Source organism: Penicillium canescens, assembly GCF_028828765.1.
Source record: "Penicillium canescens strain IBT 15451 chromosome Unknown utg000004l_segment0_segment0, whole genome shotgun sequence".
In the NCBI taxonomy this organism is placed as follows: Eukaryota; Fungi; Ascomycota; class Eurotiomycetes; order Eurotiales; family Aspergillaceae; genus Penicillium; species Penicillium canescens.
In genome coordinates, this window is record NW_026703966.1 from 3,436,395 (window position 1) to 3,461,561 (window position 25,167).

The 25,167-nt window shown below is 49.8% G+C and overlaps 14 protein-coding genes across 14 annotated transcripts; 7 read left to right on the forward strand and 7 right to left on the reverse strand.

The window, feature by feature from the left end:
* Positions 1-1,703: 1,703 nt before the first annotated feature.
* On the reverse strand, positions 1,704-4,072 carry N7446_006653 (uncharacterized protein; the record flags this gene model as incomplete). Its single annotated transcript, XM_058515400.1, has 4 exons — positions 1,704-2,371; positions 2,423-2,535; positions 2,589-3,730; positions 3,809-4,072. The coding sequence occupies 4 exons, from the start codon at positions 4,070-4,072 to the stop codon at positions 1,704-1,706; spliced, it is 2,187 nt and encodes a 728-aa protein (XP_058372578.1).
* A 1,136-nt stretch (positions 4,073-5,208) lies between these two features.
* N7446_006654 (uncharacterized protein) lies at positions 5,209-6,947 on the forward strand (the record flags this gene model as incomplete). Its single annotated transcript, XM_058515401.1, has 4 exons — positions 5,209-5,375; positions 5,478-5,757; positions 5,810-6,280; positions 6,330-6,947. 4 exons carry the CDS (start codon positions 5,209-5,211, stop codon positions 6,945-6,947), a joined length of 1,536 nt encoding a protein of 511 aa, XP_058372579.1.
* A 1,487-nt stretch (positions 6,948-8,434) lies between these two features.
* N7446_006655 (uncharacterized protein) lies at positions 8,435-8,644 on the reverse strand (the record flags this gene model as incomplete). The annotated part of the gene is made up of 1 exon (XM_058515402.1): positions 8,435-8,644. The coding sequence occupies one exon, from the start codon at positions 8,642-8,644 to the stop codon at positions 8,435-8,437; it is 210 nt and encodes a 69-aa protein (XP_058372580.1).
* Positions 8,645-9,500: 856 nt separating this feature from the next.
* N7446_006656 (putative cyclin-dependent protein kinase complex component) lies at positions 9,501-10,349 on the forward strand (the record flags this gene model as incomplete). Its single annotated transcript, XM_058515403.1, has 1 exon — positions 9,501-10,349. One exon carries the CDS (start codon positions 9,501-9,503, stop codon positions 10,347-10,349), a length of 849 nt encoding a protein of 282 aa, XP_058372581.1.
* Positions 10,350-10,539: 190 nt separating this feature from the next.
* On the reverse strand, positions 10,540-11,986 carry N7446_006657 (hydrogen/calcium exchanger domain-containing protein; the record flags this gene model as incomplete). The annotated part of the gene is made up of 2 exons (XM_058515404.1): positions 10,540-11,131; positions 11,181-11,986. The coding sequence occupies 2 exons, from the start codon at positions 11,984-11,986 to the stop codon at positions 10,540-10,542; spliced, it is 1,398 nt and encodes a 465-aa protein (XP_058372582.1).
* Positions 11,987-12,272: 286 nt separating this feature from the next.
* N7446_006658 (uncharacterized protein) lies at positions 12,273-12,528 on the reverse strand (the record flags this gene model as incomplete). The annotated part of the gene is made up of 2 exons (XM_058515405.1): positions 12,273-12,449; positions 12,472-12,528. The coding sequence occupies 2 exons, from the start codon at positions 12,526-12,528 to the stop codon at positions 12,273-12,275; spliced, it is 234 nt and encodes a 77-aa protein (XP_058372583.1).
* A 587-nt stretch (positions 12,529-13,115) lies between these two features.
* On the forward strand, positions 13,116-14,841 carry N7446_006659 (cystathionine beta-synthase CYS4; the record flags this gene model as incomplete). The annotated part of the gene is made up of 4 exons (XM_058515406.1): positions 13,116-13,369; positions 13,421-13,455; positions 13,514-14,190; positions 14,248-14,841. The coding sequence occupies 4 exons, from the start codon at positions 13,116-13,118 to the stop codon at positions 14,839-14,841; spliced, it is 1,560 nt and encodes a 519-aa protein (XP_058372584.1).
* A 310-nt stretch (positions 14,842-15,151) lies between these two features.
* N7446_006660 (putative short chain dehydrogenase/reductase) lies at positions 15,152-16,392 on the forward strand (the record flags this gene model as incomplete). Its single annotated transcript, XM_058515407.1, has 5 exons — positions 15,152-15,229; positions 15,277-15,301; positions 15,367-15,606; positions 15,658-16,277; positions 16,333-16,392. 5 exons carry the CDS (start codon positions 15,152-15,154, stop codon positions 16,390-16,392), a joined length of 1,023 nt encoding a protein of 340 aa, XP_058372585.1.
* Positions 16,393-16,531: 139 nt separating this feature from the next.
* Positions 16,532-17,536, reverse strand: N7446_006661 (signal recognition particle receptor subunit beta; the record flags this gene model as incomplete). Its single annotated transcript, XM_058515408.1, has 2 exons — positions 16,532-17,266; positions 17,324-17,536. The coding sequence occupies 2 exons, from the start codon at positions 17,534-17,536 to the stop codon at positions 16,532-16,534; spliced, it is 948 nt and encodes a 315-aa protein (XP_058372586.1).
* A 116-nt stretch (positions 17,537-17,652) lies between these two features.
* On the forward strand, positions 17,653-18,837 carry N7446_006662 (putative beta-1,6-glucan biosynthesis protein (Knh1); the record flags this gene model as incomplete). The annotated part of the gene is made up of 4 exons (XM_058515409.1): positions 17,653-17,911; positions 17,966-18,066; positions 18,138-18,705; positions 18,769-18,837. Exons 1-4 carry the CDS (start codon positions 17,732-17,734, stop codon positions 18,835-18,837), a joined length of 918 nt encoding a protein of 305 aa, XP_058372587.1. The 5' UTR covers positions 17,653-17,731.
* A 309-nt stretch (positions 18,838-19,146) lies between these two features.
* N7446_006663 (glutamate 5-kinase) lies at positions 19,147-20,674 on the reverse strand (the record flags this gene model as incomplete). Its single annotated transcript, XM_058515410.1, has 5 exons — positions 19,147-19,995; positions 20,048-20,143; positions 20,192-20,302; positions 20,378-20,565; positions 20,635-20,674. 5 exons carry the CDS (start codon positions 20,672-20,674, stop codon positions 19,147-19,149), a joined length of 1,284 nt encoding a protein of 427 aa, XP_058372588.1.
* A 215-nt stretch (positions 20,675-20,889) lies between these two features.
* N7446_006664 (mitochondrial inner membrane protease ATP23) lies at positions 20,890-21,739 on the forward strand (the record flags this gene model as incomplete). Its single annotated transcript, XM_058515411.1, has 3 exons — positions 20,890-21,121; positions 21,179-21,438; positions 21,512-21,739. 3 exons carry the CDS (start codon positions 20,890-20,892, stop codon positions 21,737-21,739), a joined length of 720 nt encoding a protein of 239 aa, XP_058372589.1.
* Positions 21,740-21,854: 115 nt separating this feature from the next.
* N7446_006665 (aurora family serine/threonine-protein kinase) lies at positions 21,855-23,432 on the reverse strand. Its single transcript, XM_058515412.1, has 3 exons — positions 23,195-23,432; positions 22,211-23,143; positions 21,855-22,159 (listed from the first exon to the last, which is right to left on the reverse strand). The coding sequence occupies exons 1-3, from the start codon at positions 23,282-23,284 to the stop codon at positions 22,025-22,027; spliced, it is 1,158 nt and encodes a 385-aa protein (XP_058372590.1). The 5' UTR covers positions 23,285-23,432; the 3' UTR covers positions 21,855-22,024.
* A 443-nt stretch (positions 23,433-23,875) lies between these two features.
* Positions 23,876-24,805, forward strand: N7446_006666 (TIP41 family protein; the record flags this gene model as incomplete). Its single annotated transcript, XM_058515413.1, has 3 exons — positions 23,876-24,177; positions 24,244-24,634; positions 24,692-24,805. 3 exons carry the CDS (start codon positions 23,876-23,878, stop codon positions 24,803-24,805), a joined length of 807 nt encoding a protein of 268 aa, XP_058372591.1.
* Positions 24,806-25,167: the final 362 nt, after the last annotated feature.

Genomic DNA, 25,167 nt, shown 5'->3' on the forward strand with positions numbered 1-25,167 from the left:
TTTATCAAGGAGAGCTACGGCAGAATTGCTCTCCACGGCTTTGTTTGATATATGATTCCCCCTCAGTTTGGGTGAACATTAGATTTTCCCTTACATTGATTTTGCATTAATGACAAGCTATTTTTTCACTTCACCTCTCCCATGTACAATGTATTATCAACTCGAGATCTTCAGGGACCGATCAACAACATCGTGGCCTAACACAGTGGTAACGTAACGAAAGTGAGCGGTTCCAGTCCGAGTAAATGTCGGTCTCGGCCGCAAATACCACGCCAACCGCGCGAAAACTGGATCTGAAATTTGACAAGCCGATCAGTAATGGAAAGTGAGCCTAGGTTAAAAAGCAATTAAAATCTTGGCAGTCCAATTTCCTTTTCCCCTGAATTGATCAAATCAGATAACTCGGAGTGGGTCCCGCATGGATCAGATAACTGAAAACTTTTATCTGATCGGAGAGACAACTCGGGGAATTGGAAATTAGGAAATTGGGAAATTGGGAAATTGGGCTGAGACAGACGTTTTCAAGATGGGGAATTGGGCTTGACCGTAAGTTACCATCCTCGTTTACAATCGTATCTGGAAATCTCTGGACTTTGTGGAGTGGGAGGCTATTGCCTATCACCTGCCTAGTTGGTCCCTTAGCGAGATATGGAGCCGCGGGCTTACGTTGTTCGTATGGAATGTATGTACATGTATGGAGTACAAGTATGTATATTGCTTATTATTTCACCTGCGTATCGTATATTTCCCTTTCTTTTCTTTCTAATTGAGTTTCCACAAGCGAGTGCATGTCCTGTACGATGTAGACTAGAGCCCTAATCCCTGTCGAAGGCAAACACCAATCCACCAAGCCCACTTGATCCGAGGTCGTGTAGGTTCCCGAAGCCGAGATTAGATTCTTTGACGGACTCTGTACATGTACACATGTAGTACTCGGCGACATCGGATGTAAGTGGACACCGCAATATTCCGAACTGTCACCTCGGAGAGACCGTTCTCCAGTGCTCCAGGCTTTTTTTACTCCATTCCCTGCCTTGCTCAACTATGGATCCATACCTCATCTCGTGTAGTGCTCCATAAGGGGTAGGTAGGTGACAACTCAAGGTTTTAGGCTCGGCATGCCTCGCGCTAGTTGGGGCCCTGCATTGTTTGAACGGTGTATCAGATCAGGCCACCCTGGAATCTAAGGCTGGCTGAGTCAATACTTGCGCAAGCTCATCTTGGCTACATGTTCCTCGTGCTCTTTTTTTTTAAAACTTTTTTGACCCCTGTTGCTAGCTTCTGGGGATTGCCACATGCAATGCAGACTGGGTAGCTACATGATACAGAAGTACGGCCTAGGCTCCATGCGAGGTACTTGTATGGAACTTGTATGGTAACCTGCAATGCAGTCAAGATGTACTCCGTGTGCTACTTGCTCATGGGCCAATCGGGCCCCTTCGGACAAGACAGCAGTTTTTCGCTATGTTTCCAGAAGGTTGGAACGTCCAGGCGCTGTGACAAGGGAAACTATCTTATCTGATCGTGGGGAGATCGGAACAGTACATATTAGGTTGCAAAGATATCATTAATGTCTGACGTCAACTGTACAGGTCTCTAAATGCAAACGTTCGTGCCACGTGCCTAATAATGCAACATAGCGATTTGCTGGATCATATGTCCTGCAAATACATTAAAGAGAACGGATGTCCAAGATTGAAATCTTAGACCATGCGTTCGGGGTCCTCTGCTGCAACACTACGGTAGGTCACCCCGTCGGACCGGCTGCCAGTGTGCATGCGCGTTGGGGGTTCGTACATGTCATGATAGTTCACCATTTCACCACCCAGCATAGCGGATCCAGACTGGCGCTTGCCAAAGAGAGGGGCTGGGTCGCACCAGAAGTCGCGACAGTTGGTGATGACGCCGCGAGAGAAGGGGTTGCGGGGACGAGCGGCTTGTGGTCCATCGCGGAGTCCATCCTTGGCTGTCGTCCAGAAGGTGTCGATTCCGAGGAGGGAGGACCATTGCTGGAGGCAGCCACCTCTTGGGCGGGGTGCAGGCCCGCGGGCAAGGGCTGGGTTGGGGCCGGTGCCGGTGGCGGACAGGCCGGCAGCTTCCATGGAGGTTGTTCCGGCCGTCATTGCGGAGGCAAAGGCTTGGGAGCTTGGGTAGGACCGGTCGATGTGGTGGCCTCGCATATTCTCGGAGGTGGTCTGGTTGCGGGAAATTTGAACCAGTTGGACGGCGCAAAGCATCGTGACCCAGACCAGCTGGAGGATGGTCCAGATGGTGAGGACCAGGGTGAAGGTGTCCCGGGAGACGTAGTCACACAATTTGTCGTTGATGACACTGCAGGTAGCGCCGGTAGGGGCGGGAAGAGCGGTGATATCTGGTTAGGGTTAGTTTACGATCCGGCTACATGTTATTTTGAACCACTCACAAGCAATCGTCAGCTGGACAAACAGGATGATGCCAGCTTCGAGGGAGACGATATATAGAACGAAATGACGGAGGTTGTTGGATCCCACGCAGTTGTCAATCCACGGACAATGGCTGTTCAGCAATTAGTAAACACATCGACAGAGATCTCCAGGTCGACCACATACTGATCATGCTTCGCAACACACCGCCCACAACGACGGCAGTGCTTGCTTCGGAGTGGCTTTCTTGACATGCAGGGAATACAAAAGTTCTCCTCGTCAAACTTCCACTGCTCGAAGAGTTTCTTGACAACCTCTCTCTGTTGATTCCTGCTGCTGAGCTTCGGAACATAGCCCGGGTCCTGGACCATAGCGAAGACATAGAAGTAAGCAGTTAAGCAGAAGAAGACTGCGAATAGAATGTTCAGAATCGGGTTAGAAGAGTACGTCGCTGGCAGCACTTTGAAAGCATAACGGAAGCCGACCCAGAACAATGTAGCTGCGAAGACACCGGCGAGATATGGCGTCTTTTGCAGGATTCGGTATTCTGAAGGTCCTTTGTTCGCCACCTGCTGTGCGATATACTGCATACCAAATACGGTCACCAATACAACAGGCACACCAATGAAGATCGCCAGGTTACTCAACAACCAGATAGCCAATAGGATAGTCAAGAAGGGCCAGAGAAAGAAGAACTTGGCCATGAGGCTCTTGTTCCGCACGAAGCTCGACATGCCAAAAGGCACCACCTTCTGGCTGCCATCAGGCTCATAGCCGCGCTCGTTGAGCGAGCGGTACCACACCCGCAAAGTGTTCATTTCCTGCGCCACAGTCGCGGGGGACTTGCCATCCCGGGTCTGGGCGAAACGGTCGGCGCCAAATTCAAGCAGCTTCAGGACACAAGGCATAGAGCCCTTCACTAGCGCCCAATGGAGCGGTGTCAAGCCACCTTCGTCCACAGCGTTCGCATTGGCGCCCCAGCGCAGGAACAAGTCCACACAGGCGGGATAACCCTTGTACGCGGCCCACATCAGTCCAGTATGCCCTTGTTGATCGACGACGTCCACGGGGATTTCCTGGTGGAGAAGCAGCACAACCAGGAAAGCGTTGCCGTCAATGGTCGCGAGGTGGAGGATGTTGTACCCTTGCACGTCCGTCAAAAGAGGGTCTCCACCGTTCTGGAGCAACAAGTTGACAATGTAGTAATGGCACCGCTGTGCTGCCCACATGGCTGGCGTCGCCACCGACTCTCCTCCTTTGGCGTTGACATCGGCTCCGGAGTCGAGTAGGAACTTGCACATCGCATATTGGTTGTTGATAGCGGCCCACTATAAAGAGAGAATGCACGGTCAGTAAACATGGTTCCAATGTTACGCAGGTTGCGCAGCCTCCATCGAAGAACGAACATGTAACGGGGTGATCCCCTCCTCATCTCGGTGGTTTGCGGTGAACTTCTTGGCCGCAAATAAGTTCTGCATGGCGCCAATCTCTCCCATCCGAGCCAGCTGCATCACATCCTCTCCCAGAGGGATTGAGCCCTTCGGGGGATCAGATCGCATGGGCTTCATCTCCACTTCGGTGTTCGAGGGGCCATTGGAGGCTGACGTGGATCCGGAGTTTTGGCCGGGACTGGGGCCCCGAGATTCTGACGGGGAGGTTTTGGAAGACATCTCTGTCTAATAGTGATTTTGTCGGAAACGGTAACGAGGGACGCTGAAATGCTGTCGGTAAAAAGGAGACGGAATCGATTCGGTACTGTTCAGACACGGTGATCTAAGGGAACATCGCGAGTCCCTCGGCGCATTCACAGAAATTCAAATAATTAAATCTTGGGTGAACAGAGATGCGAAACGGCGAGAGGTGAATGCCGAAGGATGTCAAGTCGACAGGGCCGACTTTTTTGGGATGCGGTAACGTTTTGCGGAGACGCTAAATGCTAAGCTTCCAGACTCCGACACGTCTCTCCCTACTTCAGGTACATACACGCACTGTACAGAGGGTTGATGGCAAAATTCAAACTGGGCAAACGTGTTCCAGTGTTGCGAATCAAAAGGTTCATGGTGTTGTCGATTACTCAGCCACATAGGCAGCCACATTTTGGCTTATTTTGGGTTGTTGCCCTGTTGATCTCAACTGCCGACTACTGTGGAGATCGCAGGGCTCGATTTTATATGGCATTGAGCCTTCTAGTTCAAATAGTCTATTGTCTCTCGCTGTTCTAGTTGAACCATCCACATATTTACTGTAGCCATGCTTTACACATGCAGCAATAGATCATGGAAGGCAGTATAAAAAGCCAATCGACGTATCAAGTTAGCCAATCGTTTAGTTGGATATATTTCGCACATCACAGACTCCGTACTGGGAGTTCTTTCTTGGTTTGTCAGCCTTCTTTCTAGTGTAGTTCTCCGTTCATTGGCCTGGTCAACCACACTCGCCTACAAGCTCCATCTGAGGCACATAGACTATTGTCAGGGGATCAAGTTGCTCTTTAACGAGGTTCTAGGCCTCAACATTCCTCAATGGTGAGCTAATTTGACTAATTTGACTGGTGTGTTTCATCTCTATCCTATAGATCTATGTTGACTATTACTAGAACAGGAGACCATAGCAAGTTGGGTACATAGTAATGTGGGGATTTATACACAAGGTGAAGATAGACAAATCTAGAGAGTATATTGTAATGTATATAGTAAAACAGGCTGCCTAAATATGTTCTACGCGATAGATCTCATTGTGTCGCGAAATTGCCTCTCCCGAGCTCCCCACCTTATCGGGCCTCCACACCATCCCCAAAACAACAAACATGGGAGACACCCTCACCGACAGCATCCTTTCAATTCTTAAAGAGCGAGATATACTCGCTAAGCGCGATGCCATTAAGTCCGCGTTTTGCGGCGCTTCTGGCGACACGGAGTGGGCAGTGAAACACCTCCGACCCGACACCCTGCTATCAAAAGAGGAACTGGCATTGTATGTTTCTGATTATTAGATTGCAACGACATATTGGGATGGAAGCTTTCCTGCTATAATATGAGTTTTGGCATGAGCTTCAAAGCTAATTTGAACGTTCAGATACTCGAGACTCGAAGCCAACGGGGCTCTCCAACCCTTCCTCCGCAACCCCGACCTCCCTGCCACACGCCCTATTCTCGAAGATGACCTCCGAGACGCGATCGAGTTCCTCGAGGCCTCTACAGCCACGATTCAGAAACAGACAGAGACTTTAAAATTCCAGTGCGACAGTCTCAATAAGCAATTGGGACTAGCGAACAACTTGGAGCAACAGCGAAATCGGGACGTTGCTCGGCTGCGAAAGAAGCATGAAGGAGGGAGACAGGATATAACAATGGCGGTAGGTTGAGATTTGCTGCGGCATGTGGGAGCGTATTTCTGACTCTGCGCAGGCTAGTGAGCTCTCGGACGAACTGGAGGCCAATTTCAGGAACGCGTTGGACAAGTCGGGTACGGAAAGCAAGAGAATTCTGGCATCTCTGTCGACCCAGCTAAAACAGGATGACAAGACCCTTGCTGGTTTGGAGACACTCGTGTCGGGTATCAAATATCGTGGCAATGATGCATCCACGGTGACGCGTACGAATGACCTGAGTGCCATGCTGGCAGACTACGTTGCAGAGGAAATACACTATCGGCTCGATCGACTCTACTTGGAAACGGTTCAGGCTGGGGGCACAGTCGCCAAGGCTCCAGCAGGAGAAACCATTGCTGCACTTGAGGAGGAACTCGAGTCTCTATACCCGGAGATTGGGATATTAGCCGAGATGTCGGTTAGGCAGCAATTCAACGAGCCCATCCTCAGGGAGCTTCAGAACGAACATGGCAAGCTGCGAGTGGCGTCGCAGGAGAGTTTGGAGCAGGTACGGTGTTCCTGCGCATCCAACGAACAAAGAGCTAAGACATCGTTAGGCACTCGACACGTTAATCGAAATGACATTGTCCAAGCAGGATTTCACGAAGCACATGGCAGACCGGCTGTCATCTTCGGTGCTGTTGGACCAATTAGCCGCCCTATATCAATCCGAAGCGGGTGAACTCGTCACACAGCCCTCTTCACGGCGAGATTCACTGCGCCGCCGCTCTTTACAGCCAGGCCTTCTTCTTGCGGCGAAAACCCCTGCGGCGCCTACGATTGACCAACCTGCCCTAGGAAGTATTTTGCGGCGTGTTGGTGTGCTCCCCGAATCTGTGCTCCGGCCAAAAGGCAACGGCGGCACCGGCGGGGTCAGTGAACTTCACGAAAAACGATTTCAGATGTCCGAAACACTAGGTAGTCTCAAGGGTGCAGTCGATTCTCCTTTAGTGGACCACCTGTCGCCATCCGACAGCGCATCCCAGCTCCTTCAGTCTGCCTTGACCGCCAGTTGTCATTATGAAATATCCCTACGGAACTCACCCGAAGAACAAGGAATTTCAGGCCTCGAGACTGAGATAGTGAGGCTACAGAGTGGGGTCCAGGGCCTGAACATGGATGTTCTTCATCAGCGTGACAAGGTCCAGGACAAGGTACTTCAAATGTGGACATAGATACTACAGCGGAGTTAACCCAACACGGCAGGAGGGGGCACATATTCTATAACCGGATGATTCGCGTTGTAAATCGTTGGTTCTTAAGTGATGTCGGTGACAGTAGCGCCTTTCAAGCCACCAACAGCTGCAACTCTGACTAGATGATCAAGTGTGGCTGTGTGGCTGTTCTCGATCTGTAACACACAGAGAAATCTTCATCGGGGAGTCTTGAGGATTGGGCACCTGTTGCGCAGTCAGTATGCAGATTCAATGAAGTCGTGATGTCGAAGTGTAATTTCATTGGTTTTAAGTATCTTTTCCGCTGCACGCCATATGGGGGCTTGGCTAACGCCGTGCAATTCTTATGTCACACGTCCCTTCATATTGGGTGAATAATGCGTATAGATGGATCTATATCAGACTCTTCTATCTATACATGCCCTTCCCATGAAACCCTTTGTACCTATTACGGTCCGAAACAGGATCGATGTTGACCTTGTCACCCGATATTGGGCTATTCCCCATGACTTTCGGCCTGCGCCCCCTGTGACTAGAGGCGTATCAGCCACCATATATCATCTTAATAGCTTCAACTACGAGCTATGGCCCTGTTATGGTCGTGTTGCTGCCTGTGTCCTTGTGAACCTGCCTCGAGTCCATTCTAGCTATAAATGTCTTCATGTCTCGTGCTTTTAGATTCTATGCTTCACAACTAGTCTTTGTCTTTCAGACTTTGTGAGTTTATTTAGAGTCTGCTTTGTTCATCTCTATGAATATACAATACACATTCTATTCTCAGCATTCTGTACACACCAAATACCTGCTTTAGACCTTTGTCTGGGCTGCCCTCATGTCTTTCATTCGTTTTATACTTAGACGGTCCTCGAATAGGCAGTTTGAAGTTCGTTCCCCTTCATATTTATTTCTGTCTATTGGCTGTGTTCTTTGTCAGCTCTTTATTTGGGTTCATCTTTGTGTATAGACTCATTGTTCTTAGGGCCTATTTACTTGGGCCTGTCTCCATGCATTCTCAATGTCAATTATCAAGAAGGGCCAAAAGCTAACCCCATTATAGATGGATTACCGAGCTCATAGACACGGTATCTCTCGACCTCGGAGATATCGCTACTACACTTCGCTTGGTTTCGACTCCAGTGACAACTGGTCGCCGTCACCTTCTTCTCCGAACTTCTCACACGAGAGCGCCGATGACTTCTTGGCCCGAGGAAAGCGTTTCCGTCAGAAAAACGCTTGTAATATGGGAAACTTTGGGAGTAGAATGACCTTTCCCACTGGCATGCCATCCACACATAGGTCATACACACATAGAAGGACCCCCCAATATGTGTATGGAGGACATCCGACTTGGTCTAGGCCCGCATCTCGTCCAGTTGTCGAATACATCGATCCCAATACCTACAGGGGTAGGTCATCAGCTCGAGAAAGACAAGCTCAGCCTCGATGTCATTCCTATGAACGGCGTCGTCCGGTCGATGAGCCCGACATTATAGAGAGGGAACAAAAGTGGGCACCAAAGCCGCAAAAGCGAACTCGTTTTGCGGAACCATCCACAACGCCTCAAGCCAGGCAGGCTCGCTCACGCTCTCCCGTCGAAGAGAGAAGACCCCCTCGTGCTGGGCGAAGGACGCCTTCGGGTTATTCAACTGGTTCGGGGATCCCCGAGCGAGAGCGAATGCCGTACAACCGGAACCCATGGTCACCTCATGTGGTAGTGGGTGAGCGACAACGAAGGCCCTATCCAGAAACCCCATACTCGCCTTACACAGGTTCATAAGCGCCAACGAAGGATGTACGCGCACAACCCAGAGCCAACTCGGACAACACACCGCATCGAGACTTGGGTCCCTAGAACACCTGCCATCGTCCGGGATGGTTACAAGTCCATACATCGCCGAGCTCAAAGAGCATCCTTCCTGGGGCGGTATGGGTTGGCATATTGGGCTTGCCCTTGCAGCGACTGCAGACCTAGAGAAGTCACGTATTTGTCTTCTGGTCAACACAATGCCTCTTCCTTGAAAAAAGTCAGAAAGGTCAGAAGAAAGGAAGAAAGGAACAAGTGAATACGTTATAAGGGTAAAATGATGACGCTTATCAGATTGCATCAATACCCCTGAAGAAAAGAATGGAATGGGAGTATAGGGATAGGTATATTTCATTAGGAGTTATCGGTTAGTGTTACTGTTTTAACATGTATATAGATGAGAACCACATGGTGGTTCCATCAGAGCATGAAAGTGATGCAATGCTGATAACTTATCTTTGCCCCTGGAAACATTCAACTTTCGCAAACCTCGGTAATGTGAGGACTTCAATCTTACATTCACCATTACTCTTCCACTACTGAGTACTTCGTACTGTACTCCCCCACTAAATTCCATTTACTTCCGTCCCTCCTCTTCTCCCCGTGATCACTATCGCCACGAGACCGCGCACCACACCTCCTATCCCGCGTCAGAAAATGAGATATCCAACTGGGGAGCCATCATCCACAAGGCTCAGGTGCACTCTTTCGCTCGCATTCCCAACCCACGCCGCCTTCGCCTGCGCGCAATGAACGTCCAGGCCAAAATGGCTGCTGTCACACAAACGGAGTGCATGCCCGATGACACAGACGCGGATGCGGACGGGCACGTGAACGTGGACGTGGACGTGAATGCGACTGTTCGCCCGGCGCTTGCCATGCTGAAACTCGACTCGCCCGACAGCAGTGGGATCGGGGACCGCGCTGATCGCCCGGCCGCTGATTCGCCGCGGAATGACGCCGCTGCCGTGTTTGACATTTCGCCTGAGGCTGCAGTGCACCTGCTCTGTCTTAATATTGAGAAGTTGGGTGCTCAGTATGCGGACAAGCCTTCTGGGACGGATGAATGGAATTCGCATAGCTCTACACCGCGGGAAAGTGAGACGCCTATCGCGGAGGGTCATTTGGAGGTGCAGTCATTTGGGTTACATGTGAATGATCCTAATGATGCGCCCAACCCGGCACGCGCCACTGAGGAGGCGGTTCAGTTGGCTATTCTGGCGAAGAAGTTTCTTTCGAAGAAGGTGCCTGCGTTTCCTTTGAAAGAGTATCTGCTTCGGTTGCATAAGTATTGTCCTATGTCTACAGCGGTGTATCTCGCGGCCAGCGTGTATATATCTAAGATGACCTTGGATGAGAATCTTCTGAGGGTTTTGCCGAGGAACGTACATAGGTTGGTGCTTGCTGGTATTTGGGTTGCGTCCAAGGCCCTGGAGGACTTGAAGTACTCGCATAGCCGGGTTGCCAAAGTCGGTGGTGTCTCTGAACAGGAACTGTCTAAACTAGAGATCAGTTTTTGTTTCTTAGCCAACTTTGAGTTGCGGGTTGATGCACAGATGCTCCTTAATGAGGCCTTGCGCTTCAAGTCTTCGGAATAACATTCCAGATCGTGTTCGCTTTGTGGTTTAAATTTGGGTGTGGCTATCTAGGTGCAGTCCAATTCGGACAGCATTTATACCAGGACTTTCGTCCAAATCTGGAGTATTCATCAACTTTAATATTCATTGTACATTGGAGTGAATTAGTATCTAAAATAAGACAGATTCGATTTGGTAGCCTCGATTCCTGTTAATACTGATTTGTCGAGGCAATTTCCACTCCAGGATAGTACCAAGTGCAAACAGCCACGATGAAATACACCAAAACACAAAGAGCTCCTTCGAGATAGTTGGACTTGCCATCCCGCAAGAAATTGCCAACGACCAGAATCGAGAGAACAACGAGAACAACCATGAAGATCTCAAAGTTCAGACTCATCTCCTTGTCCATTCCCCAGCCAACAATGACGGTGAGTGGGGCATTGAGCAGTGCAGTCTGGATAGAAGGGCTCAGGCAGTGGAACAGTGCAAAGTTGATCTGGTTATCCCAAGCTTCATCAACAGCAGTAAGATGTTCGGCAGCCTTTTCGACCAGCGGTACAAGGATCAAACCGAGGAAGTTATCCGAGACACCACGAGCCACAATGAACTCGATTTCTTGGACCAGGAAGACGGCCGACATACAAACACAAGTCAGCGAGACCGCGATGGCCACAAAGCACTCAATCAATGTGAGTTTGGCCCTTGCGAGTTCTTCGTGTCTGTCTTCATCCTTATCTTCGTCTTTGGCTAGCACTTCGTCGAAGATGGAGTTGTGGCTGTGCAGGTTGAAGACCAGGTAGCTATTGAGGTCAGTGACTGTTTTCTATGCATATATGAAAGGTTACTCACGTCAAAAATGCCACGAGAAGAATAACCGAAGTGGCACGGCTAATTGTCAGGGCATAACCGCCTAAAGCGTGCAGTGTAAACTCTTCATTGACGCTCCCACGCAGCGCGGAGTAGAAAGCACTAGGGATCAAAAGTCCAAAGCCAGCAACAAGCAGCAGCCCAGTGCCGACCTCACTGACCGCTTCATGGAAGACCTGCTCCTCGCGTCGGAGACCACCGACAAAGAAGCACATGCCCAAGCAAAGCAGGAGGTTTGCCATGATGGAGCCGAGAATAGCGGCTTGAATAACGGGGATCAGATCGGCATGTTCGGTACGGCCATGCTTATACAAAAGGACCATGAAAAGTACAAGTTCCACCACGGAGCTTAGTGTCGTTTCAACCAAGATGCCCAGCATCTTGGGTAATTTCTTCGCTAGCTCTCCGCCTGCGAAGCCGAGCAAGTTTGCCGAGGGCACCATGGCAATGTAGTTGAGACTGAAAATCCAGACATGAAGGTCGGGTCGAGCAAAGTGTATAACGATTGCGGCAGGGACAAAGGGCCAGAGAATGTTCACCACCATTGACAGTGTGCAGACACTCCTGAAGCATACTTTGAGAAGATGCCATGGGTGTATTCCCGTCCGACCGCTCTCTCCTGCAGATTTGACGCGAAAGAGGCCATATCGTCGTTTGGAGGTGTTCGAGTTGGTGGGCAATATCGAGTTACTCTGCGAGGTCTTTTCTTTCAATGTCTTCGACCCATCACCACTTCCGCGGAGACGCAGATCTGTGTTCTGGGAGTTGTCCGACCTGATTGAGCCCATAGTCACAGAGCTCAGGGGCTACTGTTTGGCTGGGCGAGCACGGTACCAGACCGTGAAGCGACCAAAGAATATAATGGTAGATGGATTCGTAATAAATGCTTGATAGAGGATAAAGAATTAAGGGAAGAACGCTGCAAGGACAAGAATTTCACGCTGAGGGTAGGAAAAAAGCAAAGAAAGGGTGAGAGACAGCAGGGACTATACAGCTCTAGCCCGTGCGAAAGGAGGCAAATAAAAACAACCGCAGCTGTGGGATGCGCTGGAAGACAGCATAGCCAATCAGCCTTCAAATGATCGAGAGCAATGGATCAGGGATGGAACATCTCACGAGCCAGGTGGTCTTGGCACATCCAGCCACGATGTGCAACTGTTCCGTGACGATCGTATTCAGGTTGGCCGTGGCGACTTGGGCTCCCAAGGGGCACCCAACCTCCTCAACTGTCCAAATACTGTAACTGGCATCCTGGCTGTGTTCTGGGACATACCATTGTCAAAGATGAAACCACAATGTGTAGATTGCTGTGGGGAATGGCATGTCCCATTGTGCACAGCCACGGTCTCGGCTCTGCAGAAATCTCTCAACTTAGCGCATCATTCCCTAGAGAGTGTGAACACCACTTGTGCAGGAAGAGCTTGGTTTAGCTTGTTTTTGTTGAATGATTGGAGCGAGTTGGGCAATGTGGATAGAGATCGGCGTGCATGTAGAAGAGAAATCGGTTAGATCGGTGAGGCAAGTTTATAGCGGCAGTAGTTATAAGTTACTTTTAGGTCCTTGTGGTTTGCTCCGGATATTCTATTCTACAACTGGTAGTGTAGTAAACTTATATATGTTCCTGTGTCCGTAGACCTCAGCTTTATTCTGAGTATTCTGTTGTTTATATATATGCGATCTCCCTGTTATTATTTGTGTTTAACCTGAATATAGCTCAACTCTTATCCATCTACTAGAATCCTATAACTTATACACTTCTTATATACTGTCAATCCCATACACGTACAGTTGCATAGATGTAGATTAGATGGGTCCACAGGCGGCTATCATCGGGCGGGCAAAAAGTCGGAGTGGTGAAATCTTCGCTTTTGACAACTTCACTTCCTTTCTCTCTGAATAGTGACCTTCATATTCATAATGTCTTCTAATACCTTCTCCCCACCAGTGGCTCTGGACACCATCACACAGCAGATCGGCAACACACCCCTTGTTCGCCTGAACCGTTTGCCCCGCAGCCTCGGAATCGATGCCACCGTTTACGCCAAATTGGAGTATTTCAATGCCGGTGGCAGTGTCAAGGACCGCATTGCCCTGCGCATGATAGAGGAGGCCGAGCGAGAGGGTCGCATCAAGCCTGGCGACACCCTCATAGAGCCTACCAGTGGCAACACGTTCGTTTTGTTCACTGTATGGTGTGATTCTGGGTGCTAATTGTGACTTAGTGGTATCGGTCTGGCACTGGTTGGTGCTGTCAAGGGTACGATTCTAGTGATCTGATCATGGTATATGTGTACTGACATGTCTGTTCGTTGTAGGCTACAAGACCATCATCACGCTTCCGGAGAAGATGTCTGCCGAGAAAGTCGCCGTCCTGCGCGCCTTGAACGCTACGATCATCCGTACACCCAATGAGGCGGCCTACGACTCGCCTGAGTCTCACATTGGAGTGGCCAAGCGCCTCGAAAAGGAACTGCCCAACGCCCACATCCTGGACCAGTACGGCAATGTGAACAACCCGTTGGCCCACGAGCTCGGTACCGCCGAGGAGATCTGGAACCAGACCAATGGCCAGATCAAGGCTATTGTCGCTGGCGCAGGAACTGGTGGTACCATCACTGGTCTTGCCCGTGGTCTCAAGAAGCACAATGCCGATATCAAAGTGATCGCCGCCGATCCCTTTGGTTCCATTTTGGCTCTGCCTACCACTCTCAACGATGCTCGCGCCAACGAGCCTTACAAGGTCGAGGGTATTGGATATGATTTCATTCCCGATGTGCTGGACCAGCAGGCTGTGGATCATTGGTACAAGACTGCCGATAAGGAGTCTTTCAAGTACTCCCGCCAATTGATTGCTCAGGAGGGTCTGCTGGTTGGTGGTAGCAGTGGCAGTGCCATTGCTGCTCTTGCAAAGGCCAACGAGGAGCACAAGTTCACTAAGGACGACGTTGTTGTTGTGGTTCTCCCCGACAGCATCAGAAGTTACTTGACCAAGGTAAGAGCGATGAATGCAATATTCAACCTCAAATGACATTATACTAACTACCTCCAGTTCGCTGATGATGATTGGCTCGCCGCCAACGACCTGCTCCCCCAACTCCCCGCTGAAGTGACCGCGACAACTGAGACTGAGCCAGAGGCCGACCCTCTGGCCGATGCCAAGGTCAGCGCTCTGCGCCTGAAGCCCATTACTACCGTCACAGCCAGCTCGCCCTGCGAGACTGCCATTGAGATCATGCGCGACAGAGGATTTGATCAGCTCCCCGTCCTCGCCCCCTCCGGCCGCAAGCTTGTGGGTCTCGTCACTCTTGGTAACGTGCTTAGCCGACTGACTCACGGCCGGGCATCCGGTCAGAGCCCCGTCTCCGAGGTTATGTTCGACTTCTCCAAGATCTCCGAGGTGGTCACCGACCCCCGTGATCTCGGCAAGGGTAAGGATACCCTCAAGCCTCAGGCCCGCAGCCGTAGCTTCATTGAGATCACTATGGACACCCCTCTCAGCGTGCTGAACCGCTTTTTCGAGTGGAACAGTGCCGCTGTCGTTACTGAGAAGGATCAGAGCGGTGCTATGAAGCCTCTTGCTGTCGTCACCAAGGTCGATCTCCTTACCTGGATGCTGCACCAGAGCAAGGCGAACAAGGCCTAGGTTTTCCTTTTTAATCGGATAGAGATTTCTCTGTCCAAAATGTATTCCGCATGAGATATTGCTTCTTGGGGTAGAGGTTCAACATTGGGCATTCTGATATTTGGGATGGGCGTTTTTTTCTTTCGTCTTATGCAGGCCTCAGTGAGATTCAACACACGATACCTGTGCAGTGCAAAGATAAATGGCGTTGAATATGATGCATACTTAATACACATAGAGAATAGCATAGTCCAATGAATGGTACTGGTGGCGATGACGTATACGTGCTACACCTCCAGCTCGACCAACTTCAACAATTCCTCAACTCGAAATGACTGGAATATTCACATACCGCAACTTTTCACTGGAAGATGTGCCAGGTTTAAAAGAGCGAGTGGCTGTGGTCACGGTAAATCAATCTGGCATTCACAGCAACTGAGGCTAATCCTTGAATAGGGTGGGCATGCAGGCATTGGCAAAGGCACGTATATAGGAACATCAAATGGAATGCCAAATATTGCAATGCAACATGCTAACAATCAATAGAAATCACGGCTCAACTTCTCTTACACGGGATAGAGAGAGTGATCATCCTCGCCAGAAGCGAAGACAAATACGTCACTGCCTGCAAAGAATGGAGTCAAAGCGAGGCTATTTCACTCAATAAGGATGACCCCCGAGTCAAGTTCGTCAAGTGTGATTTGGGAGATGTCGAGGATGTCAAAGCTGCCACTGAGAAGATCAAAGAACTGACAGATCGAGTCCACATCCTGATCTGCAACGCAGGTGAGTATCATCTTCATTCTGCTACCGTTGTAATCTAACAAATACATGAAGCCCTCGGTGTCCCAGATGAATACACTCGCTCGCCACAGAATATCGAGCGTGTCTTCGCGACAAACTGCGTCGGACACCAAGTTCTCACTACACTACTCATGCCTCTCTTGAAGAATGGCGTGGTCACAGTGCGCAACGGCGATGTGCGTATTGTTGTTGCGAGCTCGTCTTTACACTTGACATGCCAGGAGCTAGATCTAGATCTTCTGACTTCATCTTCACGCGTCAAATGGCCTGCCTTGTATGATGGGGTCTGGCGGTATGGCCGATCAAAGCTGGGCAACATTCTTTTTGCGAAAGAGCTCAGTCGTCGGCTTTTGAATGATCGTGATCCGGCCAGTAAGCATATCTATGTCAATTCCTTCTTCCCGGGGAATGTTGTCACTGATCAGTGGCTCGACTGGTCTTCTTACTTTGGATCTTTTTTCGGCTGGCTTGTGAGGTTGGGTGGATCGTGTTGGGGTCAGTCGTTGGAGGATGGGGCCGCGACGGCTTTATATCTTGCTGCCAGTAGTGAAGTGAGAGGAGAGAATATCCGTGGTCAGTACTTCATACCTATTGCTACGTTGTGTAAGCCCAGCTCGATTGCTAGAGATATGAAGCTCTCAAGAGACTTGTGGGTGAGTATATCATCTTTATTTCAGAGTGTCCGGGTTGATGGCTGATCCCCTGCAGGACTGGATCGATGCTCAGGCTACAGAGACACTTGGACTGGATTGGGAATGGCAGAGTTAGATAGAAACGTAGGTAAAACCGCTGAAGAACTTAATGCACTTTTGGTATCTGCCTTATTAAATACAAAGCACAATCGATATATTTACTGTTTTGGACCGAGACAAGAGAGCAATGGAGCAATGGAGCAAAAGCCCAACTCTTACAGGCACATGCCAATCCACTCTTCCCAGCGACGCACTCCAGATCCATATTCCTCCTGCTGGTCACCCTTGACGGCACCGCCAACTACCTCGACCTTGACGCCAACCTCGTGTTCCAGCAGCTTGAAGCTGAAGGATTCAAGATCATCATTGCCGAGAATCTCCTCATCGTCATCCAAGGTACTGTCCGCACTTGCATCCAGAAGACCCTTGTTCTTCGACTTGCGGATGCGATCAATCTCGGCCTCCAGCTTCTCTTTTACCGAGCCTGGGGGAAGAGCCGTGAACAGGTCCTGCTTGTTCGCAGCGACCAGGACAGGAATCTCCGAGGTCCGCTTGCTGGATGATCCGTTCTTAGCCCGCTTCTGGAGGACAAGAAGGACATCGTGTAGATAGGTAGCGGTGTCGCGGAGTGTCGCTTCGCCCACCAGGGCGGCAGTATCAACCATGAAGACTACACCCCGTAACCGGGTCTTAATGTCCTTGGACTGGGCCATAGCCTGGAGCTCCGACAGCCCCTGCGAGACACGGAGCTTGCCATGGCCAGGGGTATCCCTTACACGGTACTTGATTGGGTTCCGCGCGGCCTCCTTCAAGGAGGGATCGTTGACCGAGCGATACCGGTTGGAAGCTGTAGGGACATCGGGTGGCAGGCTAACAGTCACCAAGGTCGATTGTTGAGAGGTGTGGGTGCTTTGCGACTTCTTCGAGGCGGGGGATGATTTTGCCTCGAGCTGTGAATTTGGTTAGCAAAGACTCATCCCCTCTAAGCATCTCAGGAATGATACTACCAAGGTTGTGAAAGCCGTTTTACCAGCTCCGCTGGGCCCCAGGAGCAGGAAGTTGCTTGAGGGCGGAGATGCAACAGCTTGGAAGAAGATCAGGTGCAATGTGATTGGGACCCCGAAAGTGAAGATAATAGCAATGGCGATGGCAACCAGATTGCCATCAAACAGCAACGTGGCAATGCCAGTCACCGAATCCCAGCCTGCTTTGCTCGACATAGTTGTTGAAACCGAGCTCTGTGGAGTGGGCTGAGGACGGGAGAAGAGGTCCGCACAGACCACCCTTGATGTATAGGACGTTGGGGACGCTTCCAAGGAATGTCAACTTTGCATACCACAGGGTAATGAAGGGATGTGGTCTCTTTTCTCTGGGGGGTTTCTCCTCCAGACTTCATCTCTCTCAATCATCTCAGCATGCGAGTCCAACTTCCGGCAGTGGTGCTTTCATTCGCTGCCTTTGCCTATGCCCAGATCACAGATGGTCTGAGTTTCGATGGCGGAGATGTTGTGAGTCTTCTTTGGGGCTTGGATAGTGAAACACCTTCAAGTTACGACTTCTATCTTTGTGCCGGGGACGAAACCACGGATTCCTACGTATGTTGCTCATTCGAGGCCCGCGTTTTATACTTCGTGCTCATCACCATCTAGGACTCTCTATCACAAGTGATCAAGAATGGAACTTATTCTTCTGGGGACGTGGTCTCCTTCCGAGTCGACCAGAGTGTCGGTGGGAACGAACTTAATGCATAGTAAGACGTGGCTCCCCTTGAAAGGTATCAAAGTTCATTTTTAATTGACTAACGCTCCTGTGTTCAATCAGCTTCCTCAAGGTGGTTTCTACAGACTCTCAAGAGTATTGGTCTGGATTTACATCTCATTTCACCCTACGAAACATGAAAGGCTCTTTTTCGCCCAAGGTATTGGAAGCAATCAAGACATTGAAACCAAATCCCCCTGTCGCAATCCCTTGGCCTGTAGTCCAGGATGACCATCTGCTCGAGGACGACGTTCCCTCAACCTTCAACATCTCGAGACTCAGCCTTCCGTCGACCGGAACGCTCTTGCAGTTCCCGACACCGACGGTCGACAGTGACGCCGGCCACAATGAGTTACGGAAACGACAGGTGATGGCTATCGGCGGCGTTGGCGCTGGTGCCGCCGCAGCGGCCGTTGTTGACCAGCATACTGTCCCATTCGGCGAGCAGACTGGCCTTACAAAGTATGCTCCCATGCCCAAGAGTGCTGGAACGACCATTGCAACTAGATCGGCTACTCCTCAGTATCCACCTTTCCCATACTCAATTGCCACAGCCTATCTTGGGGCTCCGACTGTTCAGTACACGGATATGGCTTATGCCACATGGACAGCACAAAGCATTGAGAATACGGTATGTTTTACGCTTTAGGCCTTGCGTTGTTTTCTAAGAATGCTAACTTTTCGCTCACTTCAGGCTGCTCCCGCTCCTCAGCCCACTCTGGACAAGAGAATGCAGAAATGGTTGGACCGTTGGAAGGATTGATTCTATTTCCACGTCTTACTTTTGATGGATATCCTTCCCTGGCGCTCAAGTTGGCGTTAAGATATTCGAATTATGTGTTTTTATGGCCCGATGTCATGGCGTTGGAGTTTGTCGGCTCTTGGATGGCCTTAACATTGCTTGAATTTTTGTGCTTATATCCCATCAGCCTTTATATTGAAGCAGTATCCAATATTAATGGGAAAATCAACACGCCTATCTCTATCCAATGCGGTCGAGCGCAATAAATCCTTCGTCTAGGTTGTTCGTTGAATGCATAAAATCAATGATCGGGCGCCTTGTTATTTATTTTCACTTCCACTCATCCAGCGCCGGTGTCAATGATGGTGTCACTGGGTGACTGACTAGATCTTCAGGATGGAACGAGATGTTCTCCCGCATCGCCACATAATCACTATCGGCATAGCCAAGTAGCGTTTCGATCTCTGTGCTGCGGTGTCCCTTGATATGAGCGATCTCAAGGCTGCCATAGTTCACCAAAGCGCGACCAACTTCCTTGGGCTCCTGGGCGTGGTGGTAAAAGTCCCCGTTCAGAGCGTCGGGAGATGGACGCTCAACAACAACTAGACGAACAGCCTCTTGTTGCCCAAAATGACCTTCAACTCCAACCACTCCAGCTGGGAGCAGGTTCGCCTTATTCAAAAGGGCATTGTAGGCCCCGTGATCGATGAATAAAGTACCGTGCGGGTAGAGCCCGTGAAGCAGCCAGAAGGTTCGTGATTGAACCGGCGTACCAGACCGAAGGAATCTGGTATGGAGAGGGGCTGTTGGGGCCGCATCTTGTTCATTTGCCGTGCCCTTGGAGCGAGCCTCAATGTGTTGCAGATACTTCACGATCTCGTGAACATTCCCTGGCTTTGAGCTCTTGGTAATAACGGTTGTTACACCGGCACTTGTTCCCAGTTTGGCAGCCACAATCTTCGTACTCATGCCTCCAGTTCCAAGAGAGGAACCAGCCGATGAGACATCGGCCTCGAGAGAGGCAATGTCGGACACGACTTCAATGGGCTTTGCGTCAGGGTTAGTTCGGGGGTTCGCAGTATAAAGACAATCGACGTCAGTCATCAAGAAAAGGTAGTCGGCTTTGACCATGGCCGCTGTAATCGCAGAAAGGGTATCATTGTCGCCAAATTTAATTTCCTTGGAATATTGTCAGACGGTGGGCGATATAAAACAAGGTTGGTGCTCTTACAGAAACAGCCAGGGTATCATTTTCGTTCACAATAGGAATCACTCCCATGTCGAACAGCTGTCCAAAGGTATTTTGGGCGTTGACGTATTGGGTCCTCTGGATTGAAAGTTAGCGTTGCAAACGAATATTCAGCACCACACGTACATCCGCAATATCATTTCTCGTTAGAAGAATTTGGGCTACAGGGACGCGGAGATGCGAAAAGAGGTTGTCCCAAAGACTCATCAGCCGACACTGGCCAACAGCAGCGAGTGCCTAAAACAGTTGATTAGCTTCCATATTGAACACATTTCGGACTTGCGCATCACTCTACGCCCCGGCTTCTCCTACCTGTATCCGTGGAAGATATGTTGGTCTTTCATCCACATCCATCCTGCGGAGACCAACCCCCACCGCGCCGGACGATACAAGAACTACCCGGTGGCCATCTCTGTGGAGTTTGGCCACTGTTTCCACGATCAACGTTAATATGGACAGGATTGGCTCGTGCGTCTTTTCGTCAACGATTGAACTCGTCCCTGTTGCAACGAAAACCGAAGCTGTCAGTATTGCATTGCGAACATCCTTCAAGTATAGATTCCCCTCACCTAGTTTAATCACAATTGTGAGGCCAGACGGTGCTGACATGATGTCGAGTCCAGTCAATCCGAATGGTCCTCGCAGCCAACCAAGAAGAGAAACAAAATAAAGACAGAGACACTTGTTGACTGCCTGCGGCAATTGTCCGCGGAGGAGTCACTTTTTGCCCGATCCCGGAGGATTCTGCCACTGAACACCGCCCGTTGCAGAGGTTCTTCGTGTGTTGCGCGCAACCATCAGTCAATCCAGAGTCACAATTCACGATGACAGACTCCCAGTCTCCAGGTGTGTCTGCGCCTACAAATGGAAAGCCCGACACCACAGGTTTCATCCCTGGTGATGACACCTGGACCCAATTCCGCAACATCTATTCCATTCTCACTGGTAAGATGTCAAACGAAGGCATTGAGAAGTTCCGTGTCGCGCGAGACACCCGAAATGAAGCCTCGGATTGCAAGCGTTGTGAAGATCAGCGCGATTACCTTCTCCAATATAGTGAGTTACTCGCCGTGGCGCCACCCGAGGCTGCGGACTTACATGATCATTACACAGGTCCTACCATCCGTTTCCTTAGTGAAAGCATTCAACAATTAGGAGGCGATCTCCATAATCACAATATCTATTGCCGCCGCTGTACGGATCGAAAGGGTGGTGGTTTCGATCCAGAGTATGGTATCTTGATTTGCGCAAATGAGATGAAGGACCAGGGACACCTCGAGGACACTATGGCCCATGAGATGGTTCATGCCTTTGACCACCTGAGATTCAAGGTCAATTGGTCTGATAACTTGCGGCACGCAGCTTGCACAGAGGTATATAATCGTTTACATTTGCTCTACTGGTTTACATTTGCTCTACTGAGTTACGGCTGCTAACTTTATCTAGATTAGGGCCAGTTCGCTCAGCGGCGAATGCAGATGGGCGCGCGAGTTCTTCAGAAGAGGACAGTGGAAACTCACACAGCAGCATCAGGAATGTGTCCGTAGAAGAGCCATTCTCTCTGTGAAGGCTCGCCCGACCTGCAAAGACGAAGCCCATGCCGAAAAGGTTGTCAATGAGGTCTGGGATAGCTGCTTCAGAGATACCCGACCATTTGATGAGATCTACCGATGATACCACCGCTCCCTTGTTTGTCATTCAGCCCTATACGATTCTCCGCACTTGTATCATAGATATGTTTGTTTGAATGTACCATATTTCATTGGCGACGTTGGAAACAAAATAAAAGATCCACATATCGCCACATCATGAACATCTCTCTCAACTAGACTCTAAAAACAGACCAACACGCCCAAAAATGCTCAAAAGACCAGAAACACACCAGACTCCATATGGGGGTTTGAAACACCAGAACAAAAAGAACACCAAAACACCCAAAGACCTGTTATGCAAGGTCATTCATGCTTTCTCGGCCTTGGAGGTACCAGAGCTCCGTTTCACAGTCTGCTCCTCCTTCGCGCAGTGCTTGACAATCCAGGGATGGCGTTGAATCTCATCTAGAGGAATTCGCTTCGCAGGATCAAGAACCAGCAGCTACAAAGTATTAGCGAACGAATCAAATATGTAGAAAATGTGTAAGCTCACCTTCTTGATGAGGTCTTTTGCCTCAGGGCTCACAAAGGACGGAACCGTCATATCTGCCCGGCTAATTCTCCGTTGGGTCATAATCGGAGTATCCTCAAATGGTGCCTCGCCAACCAAGAACTCATAAGTCAAAACACCCAGACTCCACAAGTCTATTTTCTCGCTGTAGTAGTTGGTCTGGGAGCCACTGTGCAGCATCTCTGGGGGCAGGTAGTCGAGAGTTCCGCACATCGTCTGGCGTCTGTTGTTGGGGGCGTGCACACTCCATCCAAAGTCACTGATTTTGATCTCTCCGTGAATGCCAACAAGAATGTTCTCGGGCTTAATATCACGGTGCATAACGTGCTTCTTGTGAAGGTACTTCAATGCTGCAGCCATCTGGGCGATGTATTGGGCAGCCTTCCATTCCGGGAATCGGTGCTCCTTGCGAAGATGCTTGTAAAGCTCTCCACGACCGGCGAACTCAAGAATCAAGAAGATACGCTTGCTGTCATGGAAGTGACCGTAGAGTCTCAACACGTTGGGGTGTCGCAAGTTACTTTGAATCTCGATCTCACGGCGGACTTGCTTCTGGACTCCACCCTGTTGGAGTTCGGACTTGTGCAGCACCTTCAGTGCGCAGACAAAACCGGATGAACGTTCTTTGGCAAGATATACTCGTCCAAACTTCCCCTTCCCGAGGGGTTTGCCGATTTCGAACATGCCCAGATGCAGTTCTCTCGGTACGGACGGCTGTTCATGAAGAGAAGATGTGCGCTTCTCGCCGTTTTCATCGGTGTTTCGGGACACCAACGTTCCATGACCTTTTCCGGGCGATGGGGGAAGATTCATAGCATTGACCTTGTTGTCATTGTTGTTTTGGAGGGCCAGCTTCAGTAATTGCGCTCGATTTGAGTTGCTGTTTGTCTGTGAGACGCCTGCAGAGGCGGATCCCTGGACTCATATCAGCAAGTTGTATCTGTCACGATGGGTAGTGACAAGTACCTTCTTTCCATAGGTCCGTTCACTGCTTCCCTCTTTCTCGTCTTTGACAGACAAATGCTCAAAGCGAGATTCAAGCGTCTTAGTCGCCATGGTGAGACTCGGCTGTGTGGGAATCGAACTAAAGGGACGAGCAAAGAGATAATGAGAAGAGAAGCAGATATAAAGATCAGATCTTGGTAGTATTAGTCGAATGCAATCATGATTTGCTTAATTGTCGTTTGGCTTTGGTCGATGGGAGGAGATCGCAAAGATGGAGAGAGAGGCAGAAGCTCGGGTGTTTGGGCGGTCCCGTGCGCGTCACCCGGGCAACCTCACTGCTTATGTCATTCTTGTATCTTTCCTTGTCTATACCGCCTTTCTCTCCGCCTTGGGAGCTAGAGTTGCATTGAATGACGTTCATACAGTGTTTGGGTTCTTTAACCGACAAGATATGCATGTCATTAAAGAGCAAAAAACATGTCCCACCAAAGCCTACAGTATCACTATCCAGAAAATACCCAGGCTTCGCGAATCGCTCACCCATTCTGCCTTACAAAACACTTCTGGGCGGTCGGTCCGCCTCTTTCTCCGTCCGCGGGGTTATCGCTATCAGCTCCGATCGCGAACGTTTATAGATCCTCAAGTGCACTCTCTCGAGTTGATCGTACTTACTAGCTGCAATAACTGCGAGTCTCGTCCATAATGGCCACAACACATGCTACGATATCTCCAGAGGCGAAGAAGCCGAACACGATTCGCATCAATGGATTTGTGATCTCAACACAGAAACTACCCATCCTCAAAGCCGACCCAATTGAGGAAATGACCCAAAAGCTGGGAATCGCGCCTCCAGAGATGATCTTTGGTGACAACTATGTTGCAGTCGAGTCTGAGCAGGGTGATTGGGGCATTAACTTCAATGCATATGATGCCTTGGACTTGGTGGACAAGACCGGCCAATCTATGCTTCAGGTCGCATACTCAAGAGAATGGCAAAAGAGCAGGTATTGGCATATGTCTTGGCATTTCCATCCATGTGATCATTGGGACTAATTGTTTTGGAACTGCAGGGAGAGAACCCACGAAGGCATTAAAGAGGTCGTGAAGCCATTCGACTGGTCCTACAGCACCGACTACAAGGGCACTCTTCATCCTAACTCATGTCCATTCGAGGAAACAACGAAATCCATCCCGATCGAACTATTGAAACGTCCAGACCCCATCGTCTTTTTCGATGAGGTTGTGCTTTACGAGGATGAGCTGGCCGATAACGGAATTACGATGTTGTCTTGCAAAATCCGAGTGATGCCAGGAAGGCTTCTTCTACTTTCGAGACTATTCATGAGACTTGATAACGTCCTGATCCGACTTCGAGACACCCGAGTCTACGTAGACTTCGAAACTCGTGAGATTATTCGGGAATATTTGTCCAAGGAGTGTGATTATGGGAAAGTTCGCGAGGTACGTCATTCTCAGTGGCTTCGATTGAAGGTCTGCTGACTTGCAAACTACCTACAGATGCTAGCAGCCACCAGGGATGATATCCCGGCTTTCTTGAGAGATGCCAACCGACTTTCAGGGATTCTCCCTGTTGTGGAACAGCGGACTGAGCGAGTGGTGCTGAGCGGTTGAGGATCTACATCTTGCTTTTTCGTGGCATGCCGTTGCCCTGATTTCTAATATGGATACCAGCGTGACTTTTGACCCTCGAACCCTTGGGATTCTGCATCGGTACTCCGACCAGACTTCCATGAATGAAACATATTGACAACATGGTATGTCTGGGAAAAAAGGACCCGTACTGTTTAAGATTTACAAATAGGGTCTTCACTTAGCCTTTGAGGTGCGGTACTGTGATATGCTTAATGATTAAACCCATCAACAATGGATTCAATTTTACAAACAAACGTGCTAAAACCAACTGACTCCACTGCTTGCAATTTATGCGTTGAGAAGCCAAATTCGTAGCGGCTTGCAAAAGAATATAGATACGG

Excerpts from the sequence above, each read along its gene's own strand:
- N7446_006665 (XM_058515412.1), bottom strand. The coding sequence starts at position 23,284 with ATGGCGACTAAGACGCTTGAATCTCGCTTTGAGCATTTGTCTGTCAAA. Across the intron at positions 23,144-23,194 it reads AACGGACCTATGGAAAGAAG|GGATCCGCCTCTGCAGGCGT; the intron begins GTACTTGTCACT and ends ATATGAGTCCAG. Across the intron at positions 22,160-22,210 it reads CAAAAGACCTCATCAAGAAG|CTGCTGGTTCTTGATCCTGC; the intron begins GTGAGCTTACAC and ends AATACTTTGTAG.